Source organism: Diadema antillarum, unplaced genomic scaffold (assembly GCF_040938485.1).
Source record: "Diadema antillarum isolate AM-2024a unplaced genomic scaffold, OU_Dant_1.0 seq00000382_RagTag, whole genome shotgun sequence".
Lineage (NCBI taxonomy): Eukaryota > Metazoa > Echinodermata > Echinoidea > Diadematoida > Diadematidae > Diadema > Diadema antillarum.
The window spans coordinates 2,758,207-2,785,253 of NW_027271380.1; the positions used below are offsets into that span (position 1 = coordinate 2,758,207).

Below are 27,047 nucleotides of genomic sequence, written 5' to 3' on the forward strand. Positions count from 1 at the left end.
GATGTCGACACTGCTCCTTTCTGGTCAATGGTGTTGACAATGTGGCCTTTCTTAGTCTTGCGATAGCACATTGTGAAGACTGTAATTTTAACTGCTATTTCTGTTTGACTGTCACATGCTTTCTGACTTCATGATTATTAAAGCGAAAGGTATCTAGTTCACACTCCTTTTTTCGTCCCTGTTGTTTTTCCTTGCGTTTGACTTTTGTGCCTTCTTACAACAACTTAACTGTTCCGATGATATAATAACGTTGTTAAACTTTTCCCATTGATTCTCAGCTAGCCATAGGAATTGATTTTACCCCATTTTGATTTATCTTCATTCTGCCGGAATTGCTGTTCCTTTTTTTTTCTTCGTAGAATGAGCATACTTTGTGAGCTATACAATTCGCGTCAACTATCGTCTTGACATTTTGGAGCCCTGGGGAGGGAAGAATAACCACACTAAACGACAATGCGCGTGTGCGCCTGCTTGTGTTTAGATACTACACCCAAACTCATCCAATGTTTCCTCGTATGTCTCACATACAGAAGGAAACATTTCCATTTCTCCGATTACATGCCAATAAGATCTGATCACACACACACACACACACACACACACACACACTCGCACACATACACACACACACGTCGTGTGCAAGTTTTGTCCTCCTCTCCATCGCGTCTTTTCGCCTGAAGCGTGAGGATGTTGTTTGTAGCAGGCAACCCGGAGCCCACTTGTCTTTTTTGCTCCCTCTCTCTCTCCTCTTGCACCTGTTCCTTTCCCCCGAGTTCAAGTTGCCTCCCATCCATCCTTCCACCGCTTGTCCTCGTGGTGAAGAGGTTCCGTACCGACGTTTGACGCGCAATCGTGTCGCAAGCAGCTCGACCACTCTGCTGTCCGCTGCGACGTAACATACCCCCCCCCCCCCACCACCACCACCACCATCAGAAACACCCACACAGACACACAGACACACAGACACACACTTTACGTACATAATTATATCAAAGTATGATAGTATTCTACAGAAAGAAAAGACATACATAGACGAACACACCCATCTTTTGGGGACATAGGATTATGTTACAGGTTTCTGCATTCTTTCTATGTTGTATATTATTTAGTAGTGAGTTGTGGTTGTGCTTTCTTTCAAATTTGTATCATATCTCAGCTCTTCTCTTGATATGAATGCTGTCAATCAACGTTGTAAGCTTGTTTGTTTGTTGTGGTTTTTCCGTCACCTTTCTTTATAGCAGGAAAATGGCAAAAACGTATTAACAACATGAACAAGGACGGTTGTGTTTGTGTTTGTCATAGCAGAGCAAAAATTATGATTTCTGTACAAATTAGGAGCAGATGTATAGGGTTACAGGGACTGGGGATAGGAAAAATGCACGAAGGCAAGAGTTCAAAGTGATCGACATAATTGTATCCCCAAGTGTCACGAACTTCAACGGTAGCTGCAGTCTTGTCATCTAGGCAGAAATTGGGTCAGAGAGTAGCAGTCACCCGGAACGTTAGCCGGTTTGAGGAGGGTTGGAAGTACGGGCCGCAACTAGCAGGTAGCCACATGGTGCGCTAGCACCTCCGCTTCCAGTTCGCCTTGTTTTCGCAGTTTGTGAGTTTTCTCTGGTTTCTGTTTATTTAAGACAAGATAGCATTCGGAATGTGTCATCAGTCATTTTTCAGAGCACTGGGACTTCTCCGTCAATGTTGGAGCGCGTCAGATAATTCTCCTGTGATTGCTATTGTTTTGTCTGTTTGGTGGCTTCTATCACATAGCACCGTAAAACTGATTCGTGTTGACCCATTTTGTCTTCACTGACGCTTGAAAGGAGTTAAACAGTCACAGCACCACTGTCTAAAAATGACAGGGTTAAACAGACCGACATGTGTTTGCAGTCGAATTTGTATAACGCGATATGGATGGAATTGCCACAGGTGGTAAGCAGCAAAGGTCTTTAAGACGAGACACTCCAGCTTAGAGATATCATGATACACCTTTAACATACATCCATATTAACGTGTCTCATGGCTGTGAGATTAGTTCTTGAATAACTGGCGATGGTTAAAACATATAGCGAATTAAGTTGATTGGTTGTTGTAAACGTTTTGACGAAAACAGTGCTGGTGATGTTCGTAATTCCGAAAATGAAATAAGGTTCGTTATCCCGCTAGTAGATTAAGGTTCGTTATTCCGCAGGTTCGTAATTCCGAAACATATTAATTCCATATACCTGTATATTAGTTAATCTAAAAATGAAATAGGTTTCGTTGATCCGAAAATGAGGGGGGGGGGGGGAAGGCGCGTGTACTAAAGAACCTTCGGAATCTCGAACCTTATTTCGTTTTTGGAAGAACAATCCTTCGGAATAACGAGACTTTTTTCTTTATTTTCGAATTAACGAACCTTCGGATTAATGAACCTTCGGAATAACGTACGTCATTTCATTTTCGGATTTACGAACCGTAAGAATGACGAACCTTCTTCTTCTTTAATTTTCGAATTAACGAACCTTCGAAATAGCAAACCTTGTTTTATTTTCGGATTAATGAACCTTCGGAGTAACGAACGTCATTTCATTTTCGGAATTACGAATCGTACGAATGACGAACCTTCTTAAAAACGAATGATAACCGACAGAACTGCCAAGAAAGATTTGGAGTCTCTAGAAGACGGCAGCCGTTTCAGTGCCTCGTCGTTCGCGTCTCTTTATCTAGGCCAGGTTATCATGGTGTTGAACAAAATGTCTGCCATTAGCTGACGGTAATGAGCCACGTTTGGCGAAAGAGAGAGAGAGAGAGTAGTCATGTTTGAATTAGGAGAACACATTTCTGAGGCGTAACGCGAACGTGTCGAAACAAAGTGTTCATTAGTGTCACCGTCTGTTTACCGTAATGGGATAATGTGGCTAATAGTTTGGCCACGTGGTGTTCTCTCCATTGGCTACCCTATGGTGAGTATGTCGTCGGCATGGGACAGAAGGCTGTGTTTCTAACAAGGGGAAACCATCATTGACCAGTTTTGAACAGTGCCGCTGGCTTTATCGCGCATTAGCCGCGATATATACACACGTACATAGACGTACCTGTCACGCTCGCTAATTGAAATTGATCGATGCTTTCAGACATAACATTCCCCCCAGTTCTGCGTTTGACCGTGCGGGCATTTACAATGTGCCGAGCGGGTCACGGAGTTCACGAACTTTTCCCCTCCTTCTTCTTCCTTTCTTCTTCTTTGTCTTCTTTTTCTTCCCTTTCCCACATACCACCAATAGTGGTGTAATGTCTTTTAGAACAAGTGTAGAAAGAGCAAAATGTTCATCCGTCTGCCTCTCTTGGCGTCAGTTCACTTTGAAGAGTTTCGAGGAGTATCCCGAAACAAAATTATTCAAAGATACCCGTGGTATATAACAAATTGTGTACATACCCATCAGAACTATTTCATTCTTTCGTTGTAGCCTCCAACTCAGTCCTCCAATACCACGTAGTCCAGCAAGTGGTAAGACTTTAAGCCGCGACTTAAAGCCGCGTCCAGTGACTTTAAAGGACAAGTCCACCTTCATATACATAAGGATTGAGAGAATGCAGCAATATTAGTAGAACACATCAGTGACACTTTGAGGAAAATTGGACAATCCATTCAAAAGTTACGAATATTTTAAGCATCTGCGCAATCACTGCTGGAAGAGAAGACTACTACAGTGTATGATGTCACATGCGTACAACTATATAAGGAAAATAAAAAGAGAATTTCACAAAACTTTACTTTTTGAATAAAGTACACATTTCTTCGACTTGCTGCTGACGTATGTTAAGGGTAATATTATTCCCCCAGCCTTCTGAAAGAGAGAAGTCATGTGTTCTTTTGTGATGCGAGAAAAATGGAAATATGCTGAATTTTCTTTATTCTTTCTTTATATCGTTGTACTCATGTGACATCACAAGCTATAGTAGTCTTTTCATCCAGTCGTGACTGAGCAGAATCTTCAAAAATTCATAACTTTTTAACGGATTGTCCGATTTTGCTCAAACTCTCACTGATGTGTTCTACTAAAATTGCTGCATTCACTCAACCCACATGTCTATGAAGGTGAACTTGTCCTTTAATAAGTTGTCCTCCGCCAATCAGAAAATCTGCATCTGTCTAGTCTAGTCCAAATCATTGCGCATGAGAAGTGTCTATTTGTTTTCAAACATTTAATTTGTAGAATTCAATATCTATTAGTGTACCATGCAGTTTAGAATAAGGTGATATTTTATCTTACGTTTGATATTATTGTGTTATGTATGACTTCCCTCAAGAGCTCGGAGTCTGTTGCAAAGGAACGCCATTAATATCGTCACTATGTGTACGTGCGTATGTGGATATTGGTGTCTGCTTGCATTGCATGTGTGTTTGTGTTTGTATGTGTGCGTTTGTGTGTGGATCTTTTTCTTTTTCCTACCATTGCCACTGGATGATAATTGGATTTAAGAAGTTTACTATAAAAACATTTCCGTGATGAATTTACTAAACACGCCGATTCGTCATTATTTCAACTGAAATGATAATTGTTGAAAATTTTCTTTTTTCAATAGGAAATTACTTGATGAAAACGTATTCTGACAAAAATGTTGTATTGCACAAATGAAGTGAAGTGAAAATGACCCACTTGAAATGTAGAACAGCATATGAACATGTTGGAAGGGAATATCTTTGTAAACTAATTGCATCGTATTTTTGTTGTTGATACAATATATTCCTATCTTAGTTTGATTTTTATCTAAAGCTCGAGAAGAACAATCTCAAATGTTGATATGCAAACTTTTAACATCATAAAACATGAAAAGACCGTAATTTCCTTGCCATATAGACAATTTCTCGGAGAGCTACGAGCTCCATTCAGACTAATGCAACTGGACAAAAGACCATTTCTTCGTACTTTAGTAACCAATTTGTTCTTGTTGATGGAACGAAGCAATGGATTTCACTCATCTAATGTTATCCCACATGTCCACATCTACGTTAGCGTGCGGTAGAAATAATGACCTTCAAAAAGCTTGCGTAGTTTGTCGAATTGCGGTTGGTTTACCAAAATGTCATATTACGTGATGATATACCACATTGACTGCACAATCAATCATATGGAACAAGGTTCAGATATTTCTCTTCGGTTTCGTTTTGTTTGCTTTTAATTCTTCTCTTTTCGTGCCGAAATGACATCAGGCGTCGTGTTTTTGTGTAGCATTTACACTGGTATACCAACGTACAGGCCTAATCCTCATTTGAATAGCCGCAACGTAACGTACCTCCCGCAAACCATTAAAGGGTATGTACTGATGCCATCGATTGGGGGACATTACATAATCAATGCGTGACGTAAAAATATTGAAATATGTCCGATGCGAATGCATCCGTTTGTGTGTACATGCGGGATTATGTGTCTGTGCGTGTGTGTACTCTTTACATGTGTGTATATGTAATCAGTATATAATGTTTGTGTGGGAGAGACGGGCAGAGAAAAGAGAAAGGGAGATGCGCGTGTGAGTTTTATGTGTGTGTGTGTGTGTGTGTGTGTGTGTGTGTATGCGGGTGTGTGTGAGTGTGTGGTGTGTGTAGAAAGGGGTAGAGAGTATACCCAGTGGATGATGTAGACAAACACGTTCGCGTGTTCCAAATTGATTGAAGTCAATTACGGTGTGGCAAAGAAATGGCTACTCATAATAGTTAGCCCCTAAGTGGACGGACGACCATTCTAATTGGCGAAAACCACAATATGTACTCGAATTATAATGATTATGGATACGAAAGACTTACTTTCAAATGTAGCAAAGCCTCTCCATACATTTTCTTGAAGAAAAAAAATCAATCTGTGTAGTATCTTTCTTGAGTACTCCAAAGCCGCATAACCCGATATTGCTGTTAAACATTACATTATTTTATTATGCAATTAGAATGCTCGGATTTCATAGGAAGTGGATTATTCAGCTTTCAAACAAGCCATTGGGACTTAATTTCATTTTTAACACTTCTTTTTTCTCATTGCATATATATTACCGCCCTATAGTCCCCTTTTATGTTGTAGAGTGCGTTACTGGATTTATGATTTGGTTTGCGTGTTGTGTGTGTGTGTGTTTGTTTGTTTTCTTGTTTGTTTTTGGTAAATAACTGACATGTATCCCACAGATCTATAACGCTATTTCATTTTTACGTTTTGCTCGTTATTACCTTTGTCATCCTCAACTCCCTCGTTTTTCTTGTTTCTGTTCTGTTTTGCAGCATATTCTTATCATTATTGTCTTGATAGGTTTTTTAATACCACTCTCATTACTATGTGAAGTAGTGATAGTATTAGCAGTGGTGAAAATGACACTTGACATAGTAGGTCGTTTAAATGTTTTCAGAAGGCGAATAAACCCACACACTTGCTGCCCTGTTGCCTTTCTTGTATATCATTTCATGTAAAATTGTAATTTCATTCATTTCCTTTGTGAAAGTGGTTCTTTTTTTGTGCAAAGATTACTCGTTTGAGATATCTATTTTTGTGCGTGTGTGTTTAAATATCATCATAATGTGCAGATCTTGACAAGAAACGCCTGCCATAATTATCATAGATTAGTCACCATATGATTTTTTTTTAATAGTTTTGCTGGACATAAAATAAGATTTAAGAAAAAAAAGGAAGTGATGATGCGTGTGTGTGTCCTCCAAGCGATAAGGATAAAAGACAAATGGACCAAAAATCCGTTCCGCGCAGATAGGCGTGATCAGAATAGAGGTATTTCATTGATCTCTTTAATTTTAATCAGAGTATAAGTAGCAGCCGTTGAATCCGGTCGATTCACAGCGAGAGCAATCAATATTGATTAGACCTTTGTAAAGAACTAAAACGGGCTTCGAGAAGACCATTGATATCGATGTAGCTGATGTGTCTATACTGCCTGTGCAGGTTCTGGAGTCCAGATAAACCACATTGCAACACTGCTATTTCAATGCACCGTGTTCCAAATAAAACAATATCATTACCAAACACAAATCCATGAGCAGGTCTCCTACTCTGCCTTATTGAAAGGAGGAAATTGGGGCAGGTGGTCCATAAATTGAAATCAGAAATATTTTTTTTTAACGCAAAGAAATGCATGCATGTTGTTTATTCTTACACTTACCAACTTTATCCAGTCGTCCTGGTCACTCCTGTAATCTGCAAAGCGACACTCCTTACATCACCATTCAAGAATTTCTGTCCAATTGGAGACCGCTATGTTTCGATCTAACGCGGACGGCGCGAATCAAAACAAAAACTCGAGCGCATTGTATATAGTTAACGTTATCTTCGACCACCACATGGAATTATGACGTCATTGTAGTCAACGAGACCGTTCGACCAGTCAATGGGAGTGTGTGGATTAGTGCACGACCGTCTGTTGTGCTCCTGCATCACACGGCGGTCCGCGTTTTGCTATGTGACGGAACTGACAAAAAACATCCATCGAGGAATGTGAGCATTTGATGATAGAGGCCTTGGAAAACTCGAGCTGAATGTAACCGGCGTTGATAGCTTCACCAGTTGAACACTGAATGTTGTACCTTCATTGATCCTTCGCCTGATCAATTATAGGCTTGTTTGTCTCGTGGCAGCTAGTGATAGACGCGAATAGCATTACTAAACAAAGTAAAATGATGTACTGTAAAATTTCATTTCGTCCTACAATGCCATTGAAGATCTTCTAGACCCCAAATTGTCATCTTCATGATTTGTTTCTTTTGAATTTTACAATCTTATGAAACGAAGGACCGCTATACTTCCTTCTCTTCTTTAAGCCATTGGCGAAAATGACGCTTCAGGGTTACAAGAGGAGCGGTCGTCGCAGACAGCTCGCAGACGACACCCCAGTCGAACCTGTTTAGGGCGGGAAGTTATTCCCCGCCATGGCGCTCAATTTTCCGATGCACTCCAATTAAATTTGGATAATGTTCGAGCGGAAGGCAATCTTAAGCGGAACTGTCATAATTTTGCTGCTGCCGGCGCGAGCTGAAAGGGATAACTAAAAGGAACGATGCGATCTGCACTTCCGATCATGAAAACCTCTCACAGAAAGATGGGCGCATCCGGAAGTATTTCTACCGGTTAGACCAGGGTCATTTCCTGCGTTATCATTAGAAGGCATTTTCATGCTCTCTCGTTGTCATTTTTTTTTTACTGCACTTTAACTGTGATGTGATGAGGACCAACACATGCAATTAGAAACGTCCTTAAGGTAGCTAAATAAGGGAATTTTATCCCTACTGTTTTTAATTGAGGGGGATGTCATCCTACTTCCTATGATACTCCCAAGCAATTGATGAGTAGTGATGACAATGCGAAATCTCTCACTCTTCCGGTCACCATATTGACAAAGTTTTTAGTGATGCGGATATTGTTTGCAATTACATGTAAGACGGATCTTTTCCTTTAATGGATTTGTCGTGGTTCAAGTTTGGCAGAACTATCGGCTTTTATTTGCATTTCCTCTGTCCTTCTCTCCTTCTATCTCTCTCTCTTTGAATTTGAGAAGTCGTTTTAACGTGACGGTTTCTTATTTCCTTCTGTATTTCGTTTGTCTTCTTTAATTGTCTGGGTGTCTAGTGTCAATTTAGGACAAATTATCATTTGATATACTATACGTGAACAGAGAAATAACGTCGACATGTCCTTTTATTCAATTTGAATGAGATAGCTGCTCCAATTTGATTTCGAGCAGTTGATTAAAAAAAAAAAAACCTATCTGCAACTATCTGCCAAGACTGGCGACATCACCACAAATGGCATGTTACACCTCATGTCCAGTCTGGGAATATTCATTTTCGTGTCTCGGACACTTTGAATCTGTGTAGGTAATTCTACTTAGTTTTAAATTATGCCAGACAGTATTGCGACAGTGAAACACGACCAGACTATTATTTTTCGATTTTCATCAATCTCGTTTCTGCGCTCCTTTGATGGCCCAGTCTCCGGAATCCTGACAAATCTTGGTTCCGACCGCCTGCCGTACGACGAGACACAGTCTCCATCGATAGCTCCACCGGACGCCCCGATTTGAACCCTGACATTTCCGGTATCGACACCGGCCAGGCCCATCAATACGAATGTTGTATCCCTAATCGATAATTTGTGAGGCGGGAAGATATGTGGGTGACGTCACTAGATGGTCTTCCCTACCGGGTTTTTGGATAATTGGCAGAACTGTCAGTAGCAGAATGGCAAATAATTTCCATGTAAATTAGTCGCACTGACTCGGCTGAGTGTTGTAGAAGGTCATTGGTAACGCCTATGAGGACCATTAACTGGTGTTGCGTAATTATGGCGGTAATGAGATAGATGCGTGAATATATCGGGACTATTAATAGACGACAAGAGACCCAAAATATCCTGAAAGGCGCTCTATAAAATCCAGCCGTGCAAGTGTGCCGATTCACAAATGTGTAACATCACATACCAATCACATCCGATCGAAAGTGAAAGATGCGCCAACAGTGGAGTCAACTTCATGTCTCAACAAGATCAGTCGGCCCGTTGGTCAACTGACGGGAAAAGTGCGTCTCTTTTCCCCGACTTTTTATCAAGTTACTTACTCCTCTTTCTGCTGTCAAGGAAGCGATAGTGCAAACCATCCCTTGCTCCGGGCAATGTGTGCCTTGCTGACTGGTGTAGACTTTCTCGACTGTCGCTTCAAATCGCTCCGCAGTCTCGTGATCTTAGCCTCTTCACTGATAGGGTGTTTAACAACACCTCTGGATGATCAGCCGCTATTATTGCGCCCCCGGGAGGTGGAGATTGAAAACAATTGCCGCGAGCAGGAGTCATTCAGAACATTTACAGTGCCGCGAAACTGATGAATCTGGCACCAATTTTCTCGAGAATGTCGAACTCTGGAAATACATCGTAGACAAACGAGAGTGAAAAACGAGAGAGACAAGGTTCAACTGTTCCAAGTATTCTTTCAGACTTACGATAAAGAGTGGAGCAATTTCTTTAGACAATAATTGCGGCTGGAGCTGCAGTGCCATAGAGCAATTTCATGCTCATTTCATGAAGGTTATCTCTATTCTTGTACAACAGTGCACAGAGCCGGCTGTGACGAATCCAAAGTGGATCATTTAAATTTATTTTATTGCTCAATTGACGCTCACTGATCTCCTCTGTCTTGCTCAGCTATTTGTTATCAATTCTTCGCCCGCATCACTCGTCAGAGTTTGCCCAGGATTTTACCCTCCACTACATCGACGTTTAGAAGAGGCGCTAACCACTTCGGGGAGAAAACTCAGGGTTTGTTCCGGAGTTCCGGACACTGTCATGTAAGTTGGTCAAGTGGTCAATCAGTTCTAGTTATTTCTTATGAGCAATAATTAAACTCTAAATGTCATGCATAAATGCAAATATTCCAAATACATAAATTAAGGGTGTTCAGTTGTTAATTATACAGGAGCTGGATGTGCCATGGCTTTCGTTTATTTGGAGTAATTACTTGGGGCACTGTGGCATAGTGGATAATACTCTTGACTTTAAATGGAAGGTCTCGAATTCGAATCAACTGCCTACGTCCTTAGACGAGATGTGTTAAACCACCTTGCCCCTCTCGACCCAGGTGTATAAATGGGCAAGTGGTATAACTAGGGTAATAATAATGGGCCCTCTGGAAGAGGCTAACAGAAGACCACATTATTATCATCATCTACTCGAGACGAAGTGTTTGAATCAATTCATAAGGGATTTTTTTTTAACAAAAGCAAAAAAAAAAAAAAAACGCAGCAAGGGATGAAAACATTTTTTTCAAATTTCCATCATAAAAATTGATTTTCTACAAACGTAAAAGTAAATTCTCTATCTCGGATCGAGATTATTGCCTTGGGTAGCCCAAGCAGATCTACTTTGGTGATGAAGGAAAGCCTTCAACCAACATTTTTCGACTCTCTTCGAGTTAAGTATTTGGGTCATTTAAAAGTTCAGTGATGTAACAGTGATTCATGCTCTTTACTTGTTCGCCTCTGACTGACTTGAAAGATATATTGCATGTCATTCAATTTCTTTCTTAGCCTCTGTGCTTTGCTCCTCTTTCTGAATCCCTCCGTAAGAGATGCTCTCGAGTACACATACGTTACATGTGCCCAGCACAATTTGTTTCAAATGCTCACAAGGACAAGTTTTCCGCGCACGGCAAAAAGTAGGTGGCCGCTGAAAGTCGACGAGGCTTGAATTAATGCGCCCTGTGTAGCGAGGAATCGGGTTATTCTTCAATGAGCACCGAGAAGTCAATAACCGCTGCGAAATAGATTTGACAGTGAAAGTCTCGCGACATCTTAACTGGTGTCGTGAATGGTCGAAATGATGCGTCAACACGGGTGTTTTTCCAGGCAACCTGAATTCAACAACACTTCACTTTCCTCATCTTGCCGTGGTGCTGCTTCGGATGTTACAAAATACCCTTACAATGTTTGATTTTTGTTTCCATGAATAATGTATAGCCCCTCTCAACCCTTTCCAGCTTCCGTTTTTGCCGGCTTCACCACCGTGCCAACGGCGCATCTCCCCCTTTCTTTTCATTGAGATGGATGAAATCCAAAATGGCTGCCAGACCACTCACTGATATGGGTCCAGACGACATGCACGGTCAAGGCACGGTATTGGCTTCTTGGCGACATGTCGCCACCACTTCGCAGGGCTGAAGTGGCCGGATGCGTCGCGGGGAAAAAACAAGAAGGATGCTATCCTCTCCCCATCCCCATTTTCCCTTAGTTTGCCATTAACTTGAATCACTCATGTCACGTCCCAATATGAAAGCCGAGAGGTGACAGTAGTATTGGTCCGCGGGCGTTAATGTGAAGCATTTTTCGTGTTTGTTTGTGATGTGAAAGCCAGGGCAATTCCGTTTGGTCACACACACACACACACACACACACACACAAACACACACAGCACATCCCCACAAATTACGCATTCTGCCGTGAGTTGTGAACCTGAAATAAATAAGGCCTGTTCAGAGGAATGTGACTTGTGATCAAAATCACTCCAAGTGTATGCTGTACTTTTACCCTTTTGAACAGAAAAAAAGTGTTTATCTTTAGATTAGCATATATGTGATATAATGTTTGTTTATTATTTGTTACAGTCTTCCATCCATAAGCTCCACCTTAAAGACACTATGATGACACCATGAGATATCGTGGGGAACCGAGGAAAGGCAATAACTAGGTTAGTTTATAAAGTGTACCGCGTGACATCTAAACAAAAATCTGAGAAACAAGGATGTGGTGTTGAGGTTGGTATTTTCAGTCACCCTTAAACTCACCATTTATGGCTACCACGCTAAATACATCAACTGCAGTGTTCCTGTAAAGGCTGTTATGATTATGAACAGTAAAGGACCTTCGAAATGTCGGTTCAACACCCAGATCCACAGTTTTTTAGTGGATGACTTTATTTATTTTCAGAACCGTTAATGTCACTACCTTCATCAAATCTGTTTACTCTTTTTGGCTGCAAATGCGGCATCAGCTTTGCCAGTGGAATCACTTCATCCTCTTGAATCTCTGGTTTCCCATGGTCATTCTCCCCTCATGTTACCCCCATACCACCTCAGAATCTGGATTAATGTCTTTGCCCTATCATATTCTCTGCTAAGGTTTATCCAGTGTGGCGGGTGCGTCTATTTTTTACAATCAGCACCACCACCATTCAGGCTACCAAACATCACTTCAGACTCCGAATCTACAGTACTGAAGTTACAAGTAAGACCAACTACCACTGCCGCTACTTCTACTACTATTACGACGACGACGATTACAATTACTGCTCCTTTAAAAACTACTTCTACTTCTACTCTTGATAGCTTCCCCTCACTGCGTTTACTTCCACTCTCTCTCAGTATAGTATTGCTGCAGTCACATTTTACGTAGATAGGGCGATCAAGGATTCTGTACTGTATGTGTCGTAATCCTCTCGCAGATTTTTATCCCACTCCGCCCTAAAGATTAGGTCATCTTTTTTTATGGATTGTGCGTCACACACCATTCCATCATCTCGCTATTCTGTAAAATAAAGCAGCAGTAGCAATAGCAACAACAACGACCAAATTCTCATCTTGGGGGAAATCCCCGAGGCATCATTAATGGGTCATCGTACATTTATCATGGCTGAGGCTGATTCCAGCCGCTGCGGATGACTTCCCATCCGAACTGTGACGTCATCATCCGCACGGCGTTGTCGGATGGAGAAAGGAGCTAGCTTGCCCAGTAATTAGTACTGCTGGAATGCCTTCACATCCCAACCATTATGTGTATGTTATACCGAGCACGCATGTGTATTGTTTTGCGAATTACTATGCAGCGCAAATATGATTAATAAACAGGGTGCTTGATTTCTGTTGACCGACCTCTCAGACAGATTTTGGTTCGTGGCGACCCTTTTCGTGCGGACCCCCAGTCTGAGATGTGTGGTATGTAATGGCTGGATACCGTTATCTTATCATTTTTCTTCATGAATGTGGTGTTGTGTCATGTTATGCCTTGCAGTGCAATTCATGTATTGTCCTCCCATGATATCTTATCACACGACGAAGCTCTTAACCTTTTGTGTCAAGTTAGTATCGATGGTGTGTTATTTCGTCTGTATCTGTAGAAGATGCAATGGGCTATTGTGCGGAAGGTCGTTGTCATTCACGGGACCTAAATGACGTTTTCTTCATGGTTTGTGTTGTCATCCTCCTGCGTGATCCGAGGTTTGGTAAATTCGCTAAAAGGGAGGGCACTGTTCAAATGTCTTAAATTACTGATTTCACAGCTTTCAAGAATGTACCTAAAAATCACTTCATTAAGAAAATGAGAGGAATCCGTATGTAGCATATTTAGGACACGGAGATATGGTACATTTTCAAATTGATATGTTTCAATCTGCTCCGGCGTCTTAGAATGAGCAGATGGCTGCATAGAATATTGTTTGATGTATCATCTGGACATAGTAATGTCCGATGTGGAATCGAGCGAGAAATGATTGTGTAGGTTTCATTTTGGATATGCGTGCGTTTGCGTGTGCGTGTGCGTGTGCGTGTGCGTGTGCGTGAGTGGCATCATCCACACAGTACGATTACAATTATGTGGACCCCTCTGGAAAACAAATATGCCATGTCGTCACGGCCTAGGTCCCTCCACCAGTATCTTACTTAATTATCAAAGTATTATCATTATTTGCCAAATACATTTTGTTCATTGTTTTTATTTTGAAAGAGATTACCTTACCGTACCATTTTCAATCTGCTTGCAAACGATATGCCAATGGCGTGTTGAGGTGGTATCCCCGAACGGGTTAATGATAGGAATCTGGGTAATGATATCGAGTCACAAAATCTAATACCCTAGATGATTTGCGTTCAACATGGGTAAGAGTTTATGGAACAGGATCTGTATCAGACAGTACCCCATGCAACTCTTTAAGAATGCTTCGGACAAAAACTGTGTCATCAAACTTTAGCTGAGACATAACTTGTCGTGTTAACCGAAACGCCTCATGCTTACAGTTTATTTTGATTCGCTCTCGCGCCGACATGTGTACGTCGTGTGGATTTAATGCGAGAAATCCCTTACCGTTTTAAAGCCACAATCAGAGTATAATCGCTTGAGGACGAACTAGCTCTTCAAGTGCCCCTTTTCTCCCTCCATACAGGCCTAAGAAGTGCAAATGATGAAGCCTTAACCGCGTGTAATTGCCAACAGCTCATAAAGATAAATATCAAAACACGCCTTGCCATGAAGCCGTCACTCACTGTGTGGTGTGTACTGGACCCAGTAGTATACGGTCTTCCATGTAGGTCCGTGGATCTCTATCACTCGTGCCGTCCACACGATAGATACTTACCGCTTGTCTGTATATCCCGTACGCAGAAATCAACCTTTCGGCCAGTCAATTTCTCGAGAAAGCGCTGACCACAGTTCCATCAGCGGCAAATAAAGTTGAGTTAACGAGCGATAAGCGATGTCAGTGATATGATAATTCGTCCAGGCTCGTGTGTGTCTTAGCGCATTATTGCTTGACGTAACTGTTCAAGCTCCCGTTCACATTTTTGCCGGAAGAATTTCCTTGGAGAAATAGTCTCATTTTTCCCTTCAAGGGGAATTCCGGACATTTTCTAGATCAGATTAAAACTAAAGAAGTTATAAAACTTAAAAGAGTTTTTACAAAGCAGTTTTCGAACGATTGATACGAAGAAGCAATGAGTGAGCTGATGATGTCATGACCTCACAGCTTTCCATTGATCTTGTACAAAGAAATGACGAAAATTAATTCTTCTGCTATAAAAGTGTAAAACATAATGTTATTCCTGGCTGAATAGCTTGAAAGTAATAAACAGTCATACGTATTTACAAAAAAAACCATAAAAAACATACGAGCAAACAAACAAACAACCAAAAACCCTGAAATTTTATACTCTTATGAACAAACTGTATGGCAAGTTGTCATCGTCAACAACTCATTCTTAGCATATTCATATTGACTGTTCAGGAACTATTTTATGAAAATAAGCGAAACTTAACAAATTCATAACTTCCATAATATTTATCCAATTTTGATCAAATTGCCACTAGTTTGCTCTTCAAATTATCGTGGGTGAGGTTGCAATGTTTTAAACACTCGTAAACAAAGATAAGTCATACTTTCCTAATGATATAGGCAGGAGGTATCTTTCGAAATCTTTGAGCAGATTCTAAGAACTTCGTCCTCATCTGTCGAAATCAAGGTCTAATCTTTTAGGAGTAGTAAGTGAAGATCTATGGTTTAGACACTCAAATTCGAGATGCTATGATTTCAGTAGTTGCTAAGTCGACAGTTTCTATTGTTAATACTGACACTAGACAGGTTGATTTCCCTTGATTAAAAAAAATTAATGATAAAAACATCGACGTACAAAAGTATCTCTTAACACTAGAGCAAAGAAAAAAAAAGCTAAAGAGGTAAAGAAAATAATGACTTTACATTCTTGTTTTGCTCATTCAAAAATGAAACGACTAAAACTGGAAAGAAAGGACCAAAATTGTGCGGAAAAGTATAAATTAGGAATTTAGTCCCCAGTGATAAACCAAAAAAAAATTTCTACCTGCTTTTCTTAGGATTTTGATGATCAAATTAATCAAAGACTTGATGATCAAATTAATTAAAGACATGGAATACGAGTGAACTAATCTATGTACACTGGTTTAAGGCAGACGCAATGGCTCTTTGAGTCTTTCTGGCATCATCTGCAGCCTTGTGGCTCGCTGGAAGCGCTTCCATCCCGTATCTTGCGTTTATGCAGACAGGGCGAGAGTGCGGCACTGTTTGTTGCTTTAGTAGACATTGCGTAAAGTCGATGATGACATGTTAGTATAATAATTTGTGCGCCCGTGCCAGGTAGATGATCTTGATATACACACACGCACATTGCTTGCTCGTCCCTCTTTTGCTCCGAGACCACTCGCCTGACGGTGTGCTCGGCGCACTGTCTCTTAGCCACCGCATCTTTGCCACACTCTCAAACACAACCAAAACAAGTGCAACTGTCTGCACAAGAGTGTTAGGTGCTTTGCCCCTCCATTCCAGTAGCCATTTTTTTGTCCTTTTTGATCACCTTTGGATATAAAATATTCATTTTCACGAAAGGGGAGAGCGGAAGTGCAAGGTGACGAAGCTGAAGCCAAAGCGAAGCGAGATGGAGGTGGAGAGAGAAAGAGCACGCAGATGAAGGAAGACATCACCGGGCTAGCGTCCGAGCAAGAAATAGCATCATCACGGGTGCTGGAGAAGTAGCATTAAGCTGAAGAGAACATGATCTTAATGAATGCACTGACACGAATTCCGGACTAGAAAAGAAATTACTCCATCTGTCTTCCGTCCGCCTGCCCTTCGGCTGGTCGCCTACCTGGATCAATCCTCCACTCCTCTTTTTAACAGAATGGACGTCCAATCGTTCATTGGTATTCCGTTTCTAATACGAATGTGACTTACTTTTTTTCTCTCCATAATTATGAGAGACAGACGGTCCACTGGGTTAGTCTGCTGTGAAATCAAGGATATGACCATAGAAACCAACCCTCAGTAGGATGAGTGTATCACAGTCGTCTGTCAGAGGTGTCTGTAGAGCTGAACACACGACGCTATAAATCTATAATTATGGTCAATAAGCTCAGTTTCGGAATTCATATTTGATGTGGCGCGGCTGTGGCTACAACTGACCTGCATTTGTACCATCCCTCCATCCATGTAAATGTCGACTCTGAATTCAATTGTTGGATTTGGATCGCAGCCGATCATCTAACCAGGGTTCTACCACGGAATACGCCAACTGCATCCCATTGCCTTACAATTCGATAAACGAAGAACACATCTGCACTGGTTCCGTAAGTATAGCATGAGGAGGTATGTAAGTAGGTTGATATCGCGGTGATGACATATTATGAGTATGACCTTCCGCAATACAGAACATTATTATAGTCCTATCAGTGTAGTGCTACCATCAGCACTACTATACTCGTACTATTTTTCACCTATGCTTCTATCACCTCTACTATTTCCGACGGGGCATATTCCAGATCGACTATCACCCTCTTCTTCTCTTGTCGGTATTACTGCGAATGTTATTACCGCAAAACTTACCCCTTTTGCTACTTCTACATTACATATCTTATTTACTCTAGTATATTACATCTGACTACTTTCTAGGTACTGCTGCTACTTCTACTACTACTGCTGCTGCTACAACAACAACAACAACAAAAACAACAACAACAACAACAACTACTACTACTACTACTACTACTACTACTACTACTGCTGCTGCTAGGATACTACTATTATGCTAATACTACTTATAACAATATTACATATACTACGACTGCTCATAATACTATTAAAGCTACTGTTATATGATCGAGGGATGTGTTGTCTATCTACCGTACACCTGTTGGGGACCACAATTGAGAATCTAGGTGTTTACATAGTAATAGTATACCACCTACTTTTATTCGACCGTGTCTTCTGCCATCCTATCACGTGTAGAGTGACTCTTGATCTGTGATGAGAGCAATGGAGTTAAGATGTTATCAGAGTCAGTGCGTGAGGTTACCCATGGATGTGATACAATTGTACTTTTATACTTCGGCAAAACACTTTCAGTTGACAATAATTGAATGGTCTTCGTGAAGTCCGCAGCGTTGGTTTAATTAAATCTGACCGGCTTGAGCTGAGGCTATGGTTTCTTTTCAACAGCGTGCATGCTATTGGCAAATTGATGTCGGATACTGGGCCGGGAAGATCTCAGGATGTGAAACATTCCATTCTTTTACTGCGTTTTGTCCTCTCCAAACTTTGGAGCAGTCTTTCCGGGGACACTAAGTTACATTAAGTTACTATGGTTTCGTTTCAATCAGTAAAGATACCTCCGTTTTTGGCAATTATCGTGAAATATTTGTATGACTCGTATCCAAGGTTCTTGGAGCAGGAAGAACGCTGATGATAGCAGAAGGAAGGGATTATACGGCAAAAAGATGTCTTGGTCTACGCCAGTCATTTGGAGCGTGACGAAGAGGTTTTTCTTTGTTGTTTTTTTTTTCTCAGTGCCACAATCCGTTTAATATTAATGTGCTCATTAACCAGATATGTATATTAAACACACACACACACACACACACAGTGCCACACACACATTGTGTTCTATGAATGACAGCAAACTGCATCATTGTGTTTCGTAGTAGATGTGCATGGGTGTGCGTTTGCGCGTGCGTGAGCACGCAATCACTTGTACCAGGGAGGTATCTATACCTCCTTGCTTGTAGGCCTACATTATACGTTCGTGCTATTGTAATGTAAGCCTGGTGACGTGTTGTTAGTTTTTTTCCCTCTCAAGCTCTCCCTATATTGCCTTTAGTCTAACTCGATGTTTGTTTCTTTGTCTGAGATGCACACAGTTACAACTCTACAGGGAATTTTATCTCTAAAATTGGCTGCGATGATGTCTCTATCGTTCGGAAGCGCGGGATATGAACACGATGAATCGATAGACTTTAGTTTCGACTTCATACATGAACCCAATAGTCCCCTGGACGAATTCACCCACGACTCATCTGCTTTCTATATGCGCATAGTCGGTGCTAATTATTAGCCACAGACGAAAATGAGCTTATTCGAGGAACTTTCCCTTCTCCACACAAAACCTTCTCTGTAAAGTACAATTAGCGTCGAGAGGAGATGCGCTATGTATGACATCAAGCATCCGTCATTTGGGGGGTAGTGTAAAATTGAATTATTTTCTGCAGCGCTCTATTCTATCTTAACATGCCTGAAAACATCGCCAAGTCTCCTTCAAAATTATAATCTCTTCCCGAAATGTTTGATGTGAAAGTTGCCGCACTATATGACCAAAGATTTATACAGTGAAAGCCTTATACCAAGCAAGTAGTCATTCCACAATCGAGTTTCCTCGGGTTCTAACCTGCTTTTGTGGTTGTCTTCGTGCACAAATCATTGAGAAAACCTAGAGGGAGATATTCATTCAGTTGTCCAGAACGTGGCATTGGTAAGCACTGGATTTTGAAGACAACCCGACATACACTTGCATGCACTGCTGTTTAATGTAGACCTAAAATATCGTTCCTTTCTTTTTAATAACGTAAAGAAGAAAAATGATATGTCATGATTTTGAAAGTATGGAATATCTTTTAGGAAGAGTACTGCCAGTAAGTCCGCGCACGCTCATACGAGCACTCTCTCAGTTACGTGCAAAAATCTAAAAAGTGGGTGAGCGCCGCTGTGAATAGATTGTGTCACATTACGCAGCTAAGCAACGAGCCGTGGGTGATTTCATGATCGTCTGTCCCATGCTCATAATCATCGTCGCCCATCGTGGGATTGCTCATATCAATGTTCCTTTCCCCTTGGCAAAGCTACACGCGAGAAATGACACGTTCCTCTCAACCCCCCCTTTTTTTGTTTGATTGTTGTTGTAGTTGTTGTTTTCTGAGGACATTGCGAGAAAACGTTGTGAATGAGAAATGATTTTCTAGAGATGTCACTCTAATGCACACCTGGTCAATGACCTGCACGTTCGTGATTCTGCTCCCCTCCCATCTCCTTTGCCCGAACCCCCTCCTTCTCCCCTCCCCTCTCCCTCATCCCGCTCTTCCCCGGCAGCCCGCTGCCCCTGCTTTCGATGACCAATAGATAATGACGCGCTAATGTGTGCCTTATCACTTATTCACGACTCCTTTCTCCCTCGCTCACCGCCTACTATATCTTCAAGGAGTTTCGGATGCAGACCGACCGATCGCAGGTACTCGCTTAGCGACATCTTTGCGTTGTTTCCATTGCTCTAAAAAGAAACGACGTTTGTCCTGCTCTTTTGGTCTTCTCTCTCGCTCTTCCCCCTTCCCCCTCTCTCTTGCCCATATTGTGATATACTCTTAGATGCCGAAGGTGCAGAAAAGGGGATTATACCTTCCATTAGTCTCCAGAGCAACATTTTCTTGTCTCTCTCCTCCCCCCCCCCCCCCCTCCTTCTCTCTTCTTGTTCTCGATTATTCTTATATATTTGTGCGCTCGAATTTGATTAAGATTGTTACTTGTACATTCGCGAAGTGATATAAGTTTTACCGGTTGTAGAAATCATACTTTGCTTTTGATTATATTTTTCTTTATCTTTTTTTTTTTTTTGGGGGGGGGGGGGGGGGGTTGCTGATGTCTATCCTTTGACGAGATTCCGATAATGCTAGGACGTACCCGTCTCGTATCTCGTGTTTCTGCTGTTAGTTGAACTGATTTCTATAGACACAATGGTTTTCATCAAACCACCTATGACATGGCACTGTTTGAACTCATTCTTGTGTATCGATGTATTTACATTTGATGTCCTTAGCGTAATTAACCCTTCGCTTCAGCTCATCGGGCGCACCGTTATATAAAGTTTTTGAACATTGATTCATTTCGGACGCAGTGGGTTAATTCATTTTTGTGTGATCGGGGCATCGCAATGTTTTTGTACGATATCTGTGCCGTATTTTCATCACATATCTTGGGAATGCTTGTATGTGTATGTTCTGCTCGATTACTGAATGTGGGTGCTGAAGGGAGTGAGTCATCTGAGCGCAGTGCTGTCTCTCTCTCTCTCTCTCTCTCTCTCTCTGTGTGTGTGTGTGTGTGTGTGCGTGTGTGAGATAGGGCGGGAGAGAGAGGGTATTGAGTGTGCTTATATACTGGTCAAGATATCGGTGATGATGAACAATGCAAATGACGAGGTCTTGTCGTTTTACACGGAACTAGGGGAGCGTATTTTTGTCTTCATTCCCATAGCAGAATATGTTACATTTTTTTTTTCCTGCTGTGAAAGGTAATCGCCCTCTCTTGCAAGTGATCCGGTCTGCTACACTATTTTGTCGACGGCTACGTCTTAGTGACGAAGCACCAGACGTGACGAATTTCAGCCAAAATTGTACAAGCGTTTGACCATGAAAAATGTTGTCCCGCAGTTCTCCTCGCCTTTCCTTTACCGATTGACTCATTTTCTAATTGCGGAGCGACGAATCATCCATTTTGGACATTATAATTCTTATCATGACCATAAATCTTGCTGTCATGATGTATCTATACTATCCAATGAAAAAAGGCATGATATTGGAGATTCAATGGATTTCACTAATGTCCTATATTGCTGAATAATTAATATTTGTATTGTTTGATGTTACCAGACCCGCGAACCAAGTTCTCTCATTGTAACCATTATCGCCTTGTCGATTGTTTCTTTTCTCCAGACTCGTGTTCACCATCCTCTCCATCCCCGCCGCCGTCATGAACTCACTCCTAAAGCCGCCGCTCACCTTCTTTCTGCCCCTCCTCCTCCTTGTCTCCCGTGCCAAGCTGTCGCCCTCGCAACGGTTGCCTAGCAACATCTTCGACGACCCGGAGCTGTTCCACGAGAACGGTATCATCCCCAACGGAAGGGAAATGACGGACTACGCTTTCCCTGACAGATCGAAAAGGTGAACCTCCAGACTATCAAAGTTGGTACATTATCCGAAAACATTATAGAAAATATGGTTTTACTTTTATCAAGTGCTCTGGTACTCCCCCCCCCAAAAAAAAAAAGTTAAACAATTGACAGGTTAAAACGTATGTTAAGCGATCAGTGAGATCGACAGCTTTTGTTCTTTAAAGGGAAATTCAAAGGAAGATTCTATCTAAAAGAGATTCTTCAACGAAAGCAAGGATTTAGAATCAACATCGAGGTAAAGATTAGGTAAAAATAACCAATTTTAAGATCTATTCTAAAGTATGAATATTAATGCGTCTATCAACACCCAGCACGTCCTGTCGGAATGGACACTGGGCAAAGATGTATACGTCACTGCTATCATGTGACTCAGTCACATAATAGCAGTGACGTATATCTTGAACATTTCATGGTGAATCATGTGATGACACTCATCCAGCAACAGATATCCTGCATGATATATTAGCATAAATATGTTTTCTAAGCTAAAACACATTTTTTTTTTTAAATTGATCCTCAATTTCTACGAAGGATCGCTTTCATTCCATGTCACTTTATTCCATATTATTTATTCCTTTCATCACGGGTGATAGTGTCTTTATCGCTTTCAAGTTGGGTCTCGTGCATGGTGAAACATAGAGAGGGTAGGGCTAAGATTTATATTATCTTGGATAGCAGGAGAGATGCTAATTGGTGATGATAATATTTCATACGCGAGCATAGATCATGCACGTGCAATACTCATTGACACGTGATGGCTAAGGCCAATACACGATCCAATTAGGTTGGCGTTGTGGCTGAACCAATTTTATGGGATACATGGCGTATATTATACTGCCATCGCGTTCTTCGGAGAAAAAGACAACAATGGCCGATCATCCCTCCTGGCTCGATCCAGGGCAGAGAGGAGGTTTATTTGTCTTAGGCCATATTGCAATATCACTCCAAAAATTGTCATCCCATTAAACAGTCGTTGTTGGTAATGCTTACACCGTCGCCGACCTTTGACCTTACCCTCCTTCTCTTCCCCTGCCTCAACGGTGGTGGTGACGACACCCTGTTCTTGGTCGAGATCATCTTGTGCTCCATTTTCTGTTTTTTGTCTCTCTCTCACTCTCTGTTTTTCTACTCCTTCGTCTGGATTTTTTTTTTACTTGTCGACACTGGAGTTGGCGCGACTCCAGGGGAACCTGTGCGCTTTGCAGCTGTGGGATTAGTGATTCAGTGTCCTAAATTGGCCCCTAGAATTATGGAGACCTCAAAGAAAAACGATGTCAAATATGTATGATATCAGAACAGTTTACCATGACAAGGAATATGCTTGACATTGAGGCATTCAGCGTAAGATCAAGCGCCCAGTGAAAATGTGACAATAACACGTACGTTGCGACGGCGTTGATTTAGAAAAATTTTGTCCAACCTTTCATAAGTGCACTTCAAAATGGATGTCTCGATCAGGTGACTACAATATCTATTTGGTTCAATCCCTACGAGGCAAATAAATCTCTGTAAAGCATACAGTAAGGCTTTGACATATCTCTACTAGACGCATAGAGAAATGTTTATTTTTTTCTCGAAATGGTTAGGGTGTTGTATACCTCTTTCTTTGCAAAGAGTGGTCTTACGCAAGTTACATCCCAATAACATTGCCAAGACCAAGAAGGCTCTTCTGTTGTCTTCTAAATCCAATATGATTGTTGGATCACTGCCATTTGAATCACTCCAATGTTCTTAACCGTCTGGTTTGTTTAATTCTTTCCGTCGAATATTTCTGTCTCTCTTCAGAACATTCACATTTGGATGAAATTATATACGTCCTGGAGCATATTGTTCGAAAGAAATTCTCGACAAACTTTAAGTAGAATGATGTCCTCCATACATACGATGATCAGGCCATAATATTCCATTGGATAAGTCATCTTATAATGTGTTGTGTAATCCATATTACGTTTTATTGATGGAGCATCAGATGGTACATGGGTGGTCGGAGAGAAGGCGCCTTATATACATAATGCATATTTGTTTCGTTTTGTATTCATGTTTTCTGATCGATCTCTCAAATTCCGTCGAATCACGTCATGGTGAGGATGTTTTGAAGAGAAGAAAATAAACCCTTATGATAAATCGAACGAGAACCAGCAATGTGAATATCTATCTAACCTTCCCATGACTGCAATGTCCAAACTACCATCCCCATTCCATGCAATATGATTATCAACAGTAGTAAGAGGCTTAAATGGAGCAAACACAATTGACGCAATAAGCGACAGGTTTGTTAGAACACGAATGGATTGGACACTCATAGATTTCGATGTTCTTCTTTTTTTTTCCTTCTCTCAGGTATTTCTTCTCTGTGGAAGAGGACAACACACCAGTGGTCATAGTTGTAACCCCGTGCTCAGCCCGCATCGAATGGAACCTATCCCTGCTCGATCCCCCGGAGGATGGTAGTGGATCCAGTGAGTAGCCCTCGGTCTTCCTTTTAGATTATCGGATCAGATCGAAACTTAGACGCCACATCAGGTTTTAATTACTTGTAATTTCCAGAGTATAATCATACTAACAGAACAGCAAAAGTCGCATTAAAATCGGACGTTGAATAAGAAGGTTTGACATGTTACATTAGTAACTTGTTTTTCCAACGAAGCAATGCTATTTGTAACAATTACAGACGTAAGATAGGCACGTTAGATATTTCGAACAATTGTCCTATTGATTTGGGCAAGATATTTGATGCAACTGAAGTTTTCATTACAGAGCAATCATTACTAAACCAAGATGAATATATTAAATCTAGCAAATATAAGTACTGAAGAGTTGTAGCTGTGACTGATGTTGCGGAGGAGGGATTCAGGTTGTTCAGTTGTCGACCGAAGAATGATTAGAAAACATCTCTATAGGTACCAACCGTCTGGATGTTTGGGTGGCGATGACGTCATCACCTCATCTCATTGGTATCCATGGGGTATTTTCTCCATTGTGTCAAGTTGTTAATACCATTATAAACACGTCACATCTCCCCCTGACCAACCCATGCCGACTGTCCACCTCATTTCTTTGAGGAGACGCTGGATGGGGTTAGAGACGAGGGAATCCTCGTCAATACCTCAAGAGTAAAGGATTTAAAAAGAAAATGGATTTTGCCGAATTTCACATCCAATATCAACTGTACACAAGAATTTCCTACAGATGCAAATTTATGTACCATTGTAAATGCTTGTATTGGTTACTATCTAGTTTATCGTTTCCCTTCTCTGATCATTTCGATTTACCGCTTCCCAGGTGCGGCCGATCAACTAAGTGAACAGCGCCCTCGACGACAGTCAAACACGAGAATCGGCACCAACGTGAAGAGCTTTTCGGGCTACGAGGTCGGCAAGTACGTCACTTACTCTTCTCCGGCTGGTATCTACGTTCTGGAAGTACGCAGCGTGGAGCGGGGATGTGCCTTTCAGGTCTATGCAACACTTTCGCCAGATTCGGATTACTTCTTTCCAGAACTGCCAAGTGACCCGCGTCTGGACGTGACTGGATTCAGCAAGAATCGAGTATCCCTGGCTTGGAAGCCAAGTCCCTCCGACTCCGTGCATCATCAGCCAGTCCGATATTGCCTTGCCATCAACACGAGATTACACTACCACACGTGGTGCGGAGTGCAGTCCAGTGTGAGCGGGGGTCAGCTTCCCCTCCTTACTTCCCCATCGGGCTTTGGCTTCGCATCAGAGCGCGCACTCCGAAAGGCCAGAAAGAGAATCCAGCGGAAACAAGCCCTCTTGAATTCGTCGGAGGAAGCTTCTGACCTTGTTGTCGAGTGCGTGGGTCGGAAGACTCTGCACACGGTCACAAACCTCGAGCCTGGTGTCAAGTATTTCTTCGACCTCTTTGCTGTCGATGAAAATACCAATCGCAGCGTCGCCTACACCGGTACGACCCTCACCACCCAAGCAGAGAACGCCGATCCCAAGGTACTGAGATTAAAAGATGGGCGTTACAGAACGGCCTCCGTCAGGAGGATGAGCTCAGTGAAGCTGTTCAGGTTCCCAGTCAGCGAAAAAACGGAAGGGCAGGATGTAGTGATTAGCGTGCATTCATGCTCCAAGCCAGTTATGGTCGAGATTTGGCGGGAGGAGGTGAAAATTAGAGAATCGTCTGTTAAATCCTTGAAAAAGTTCAACATACGAAATGTTCGAAGCGAACTCATTATCAAGGTCAGGAGCAAAAGGCGATCGCGCACGTCGTCCTTTTTCAAAATTTTCGCAACGACGAATCCGTCAAAGTACTCATTCCCTGTCTTGCCAAAGGACAGCAGGATAAACGTTTTCAGAAACTTAAGACAGTGCACGTCGGTTACCTTGGCGTGGAAAAGTACGAGTGACGCGTCAAAATACTGTTTATACATGCGCGAGGAGTCACGAGATAGTAGAACGACAGATAACCGCTGTCATGAACCTAGTATGCACAAAAGGAACGAAAAGGTTATTTGTCGTGACGTAGACGGTGCTGCAGAAGAGCGGGAAGTTTTAACAGAAATGGTTACCGGCTTACGGCCGGGAACGACCTACACTTTCGACGTCTATGTGACGAGCGGGATCGCGCAGCCGCCTCTGGCCACCGGCGCTGTAGCGTACAAGAGCAAACGCGTGAAGACAAAACGGACTTGCGATGACTGATGATATCGCCGAGTCGCATGGCATGCTCTCTTCAGTGAGGACAACTCGGCAATCTTCGGGTGGTGCGTTTGCCTCCGGAACAGCCCGAATCCCGGCGTGGTGAGATCCTGCCTGCGCCTCGTGTGTTCGGGAGTGCGTTCGGACAGAAGAATCGGGAGGGACTGCGGAGATATTAGTCTCTATATTGTCTGTGTTTTACTGTCGATCATCTACATTTCTTCTCTTCATCAATGCCTCTACGTTCGTCATCCGAGTCAAGCAGTCACGAACCCGGCACTGCTGTCAGCTAGGGCTCCGGTCAGTCCGCGTCATTGACCAGCGTCCGTCAGACCTTTGTCCCACCATGTCGTGGGCAGAGTTGAAGAA

General features: G+C 42.0%; 1 protein-coding gene across 2 annotated transcripts in view; it reads left to right on the forward strand.

Annotated features, from left to right (window-relative positions):
• LOC139731612 (protein NDNF-like) overlaps window positions 1-26,842 on the forward strand; it is a 36,805-nt gene extending 9,963 nt beyond the window's left edge. The window contains exons 1-4 of one of the 2 annotated variants that reach the window (XM_071642500.1): window positions 17,269-17,371; window positions 21,773-22,000; window positions 24,352-24,470; window positions 25,294-26,842. In XM_071642500.1, the coding sequence (XP_071498601.1) occupies window positions 21,810-22,000; window positions 24,352-24,470; window positions 25,294-26,681 (1,698 nt within the window). In that variant the 5' untranslated portion in view covers window positions 17,269-17,371; window positions 21,773-21,809 and the 3' untranslated portion in view covers window positions 26,682-26,842. Of the gene's footprint in view, window positions 1-17,268; window positions 17,372-21,772; window positions 22,001-24,351; window positions 24,471-25,293 lie in introns of those variants that run through there. The other variant, XM_071642501.1, reaches the window with a different exon arrangement.
• The last annotated feature ends 205 nt before the right edge of the window (window positions 26,843-27,047 follow it).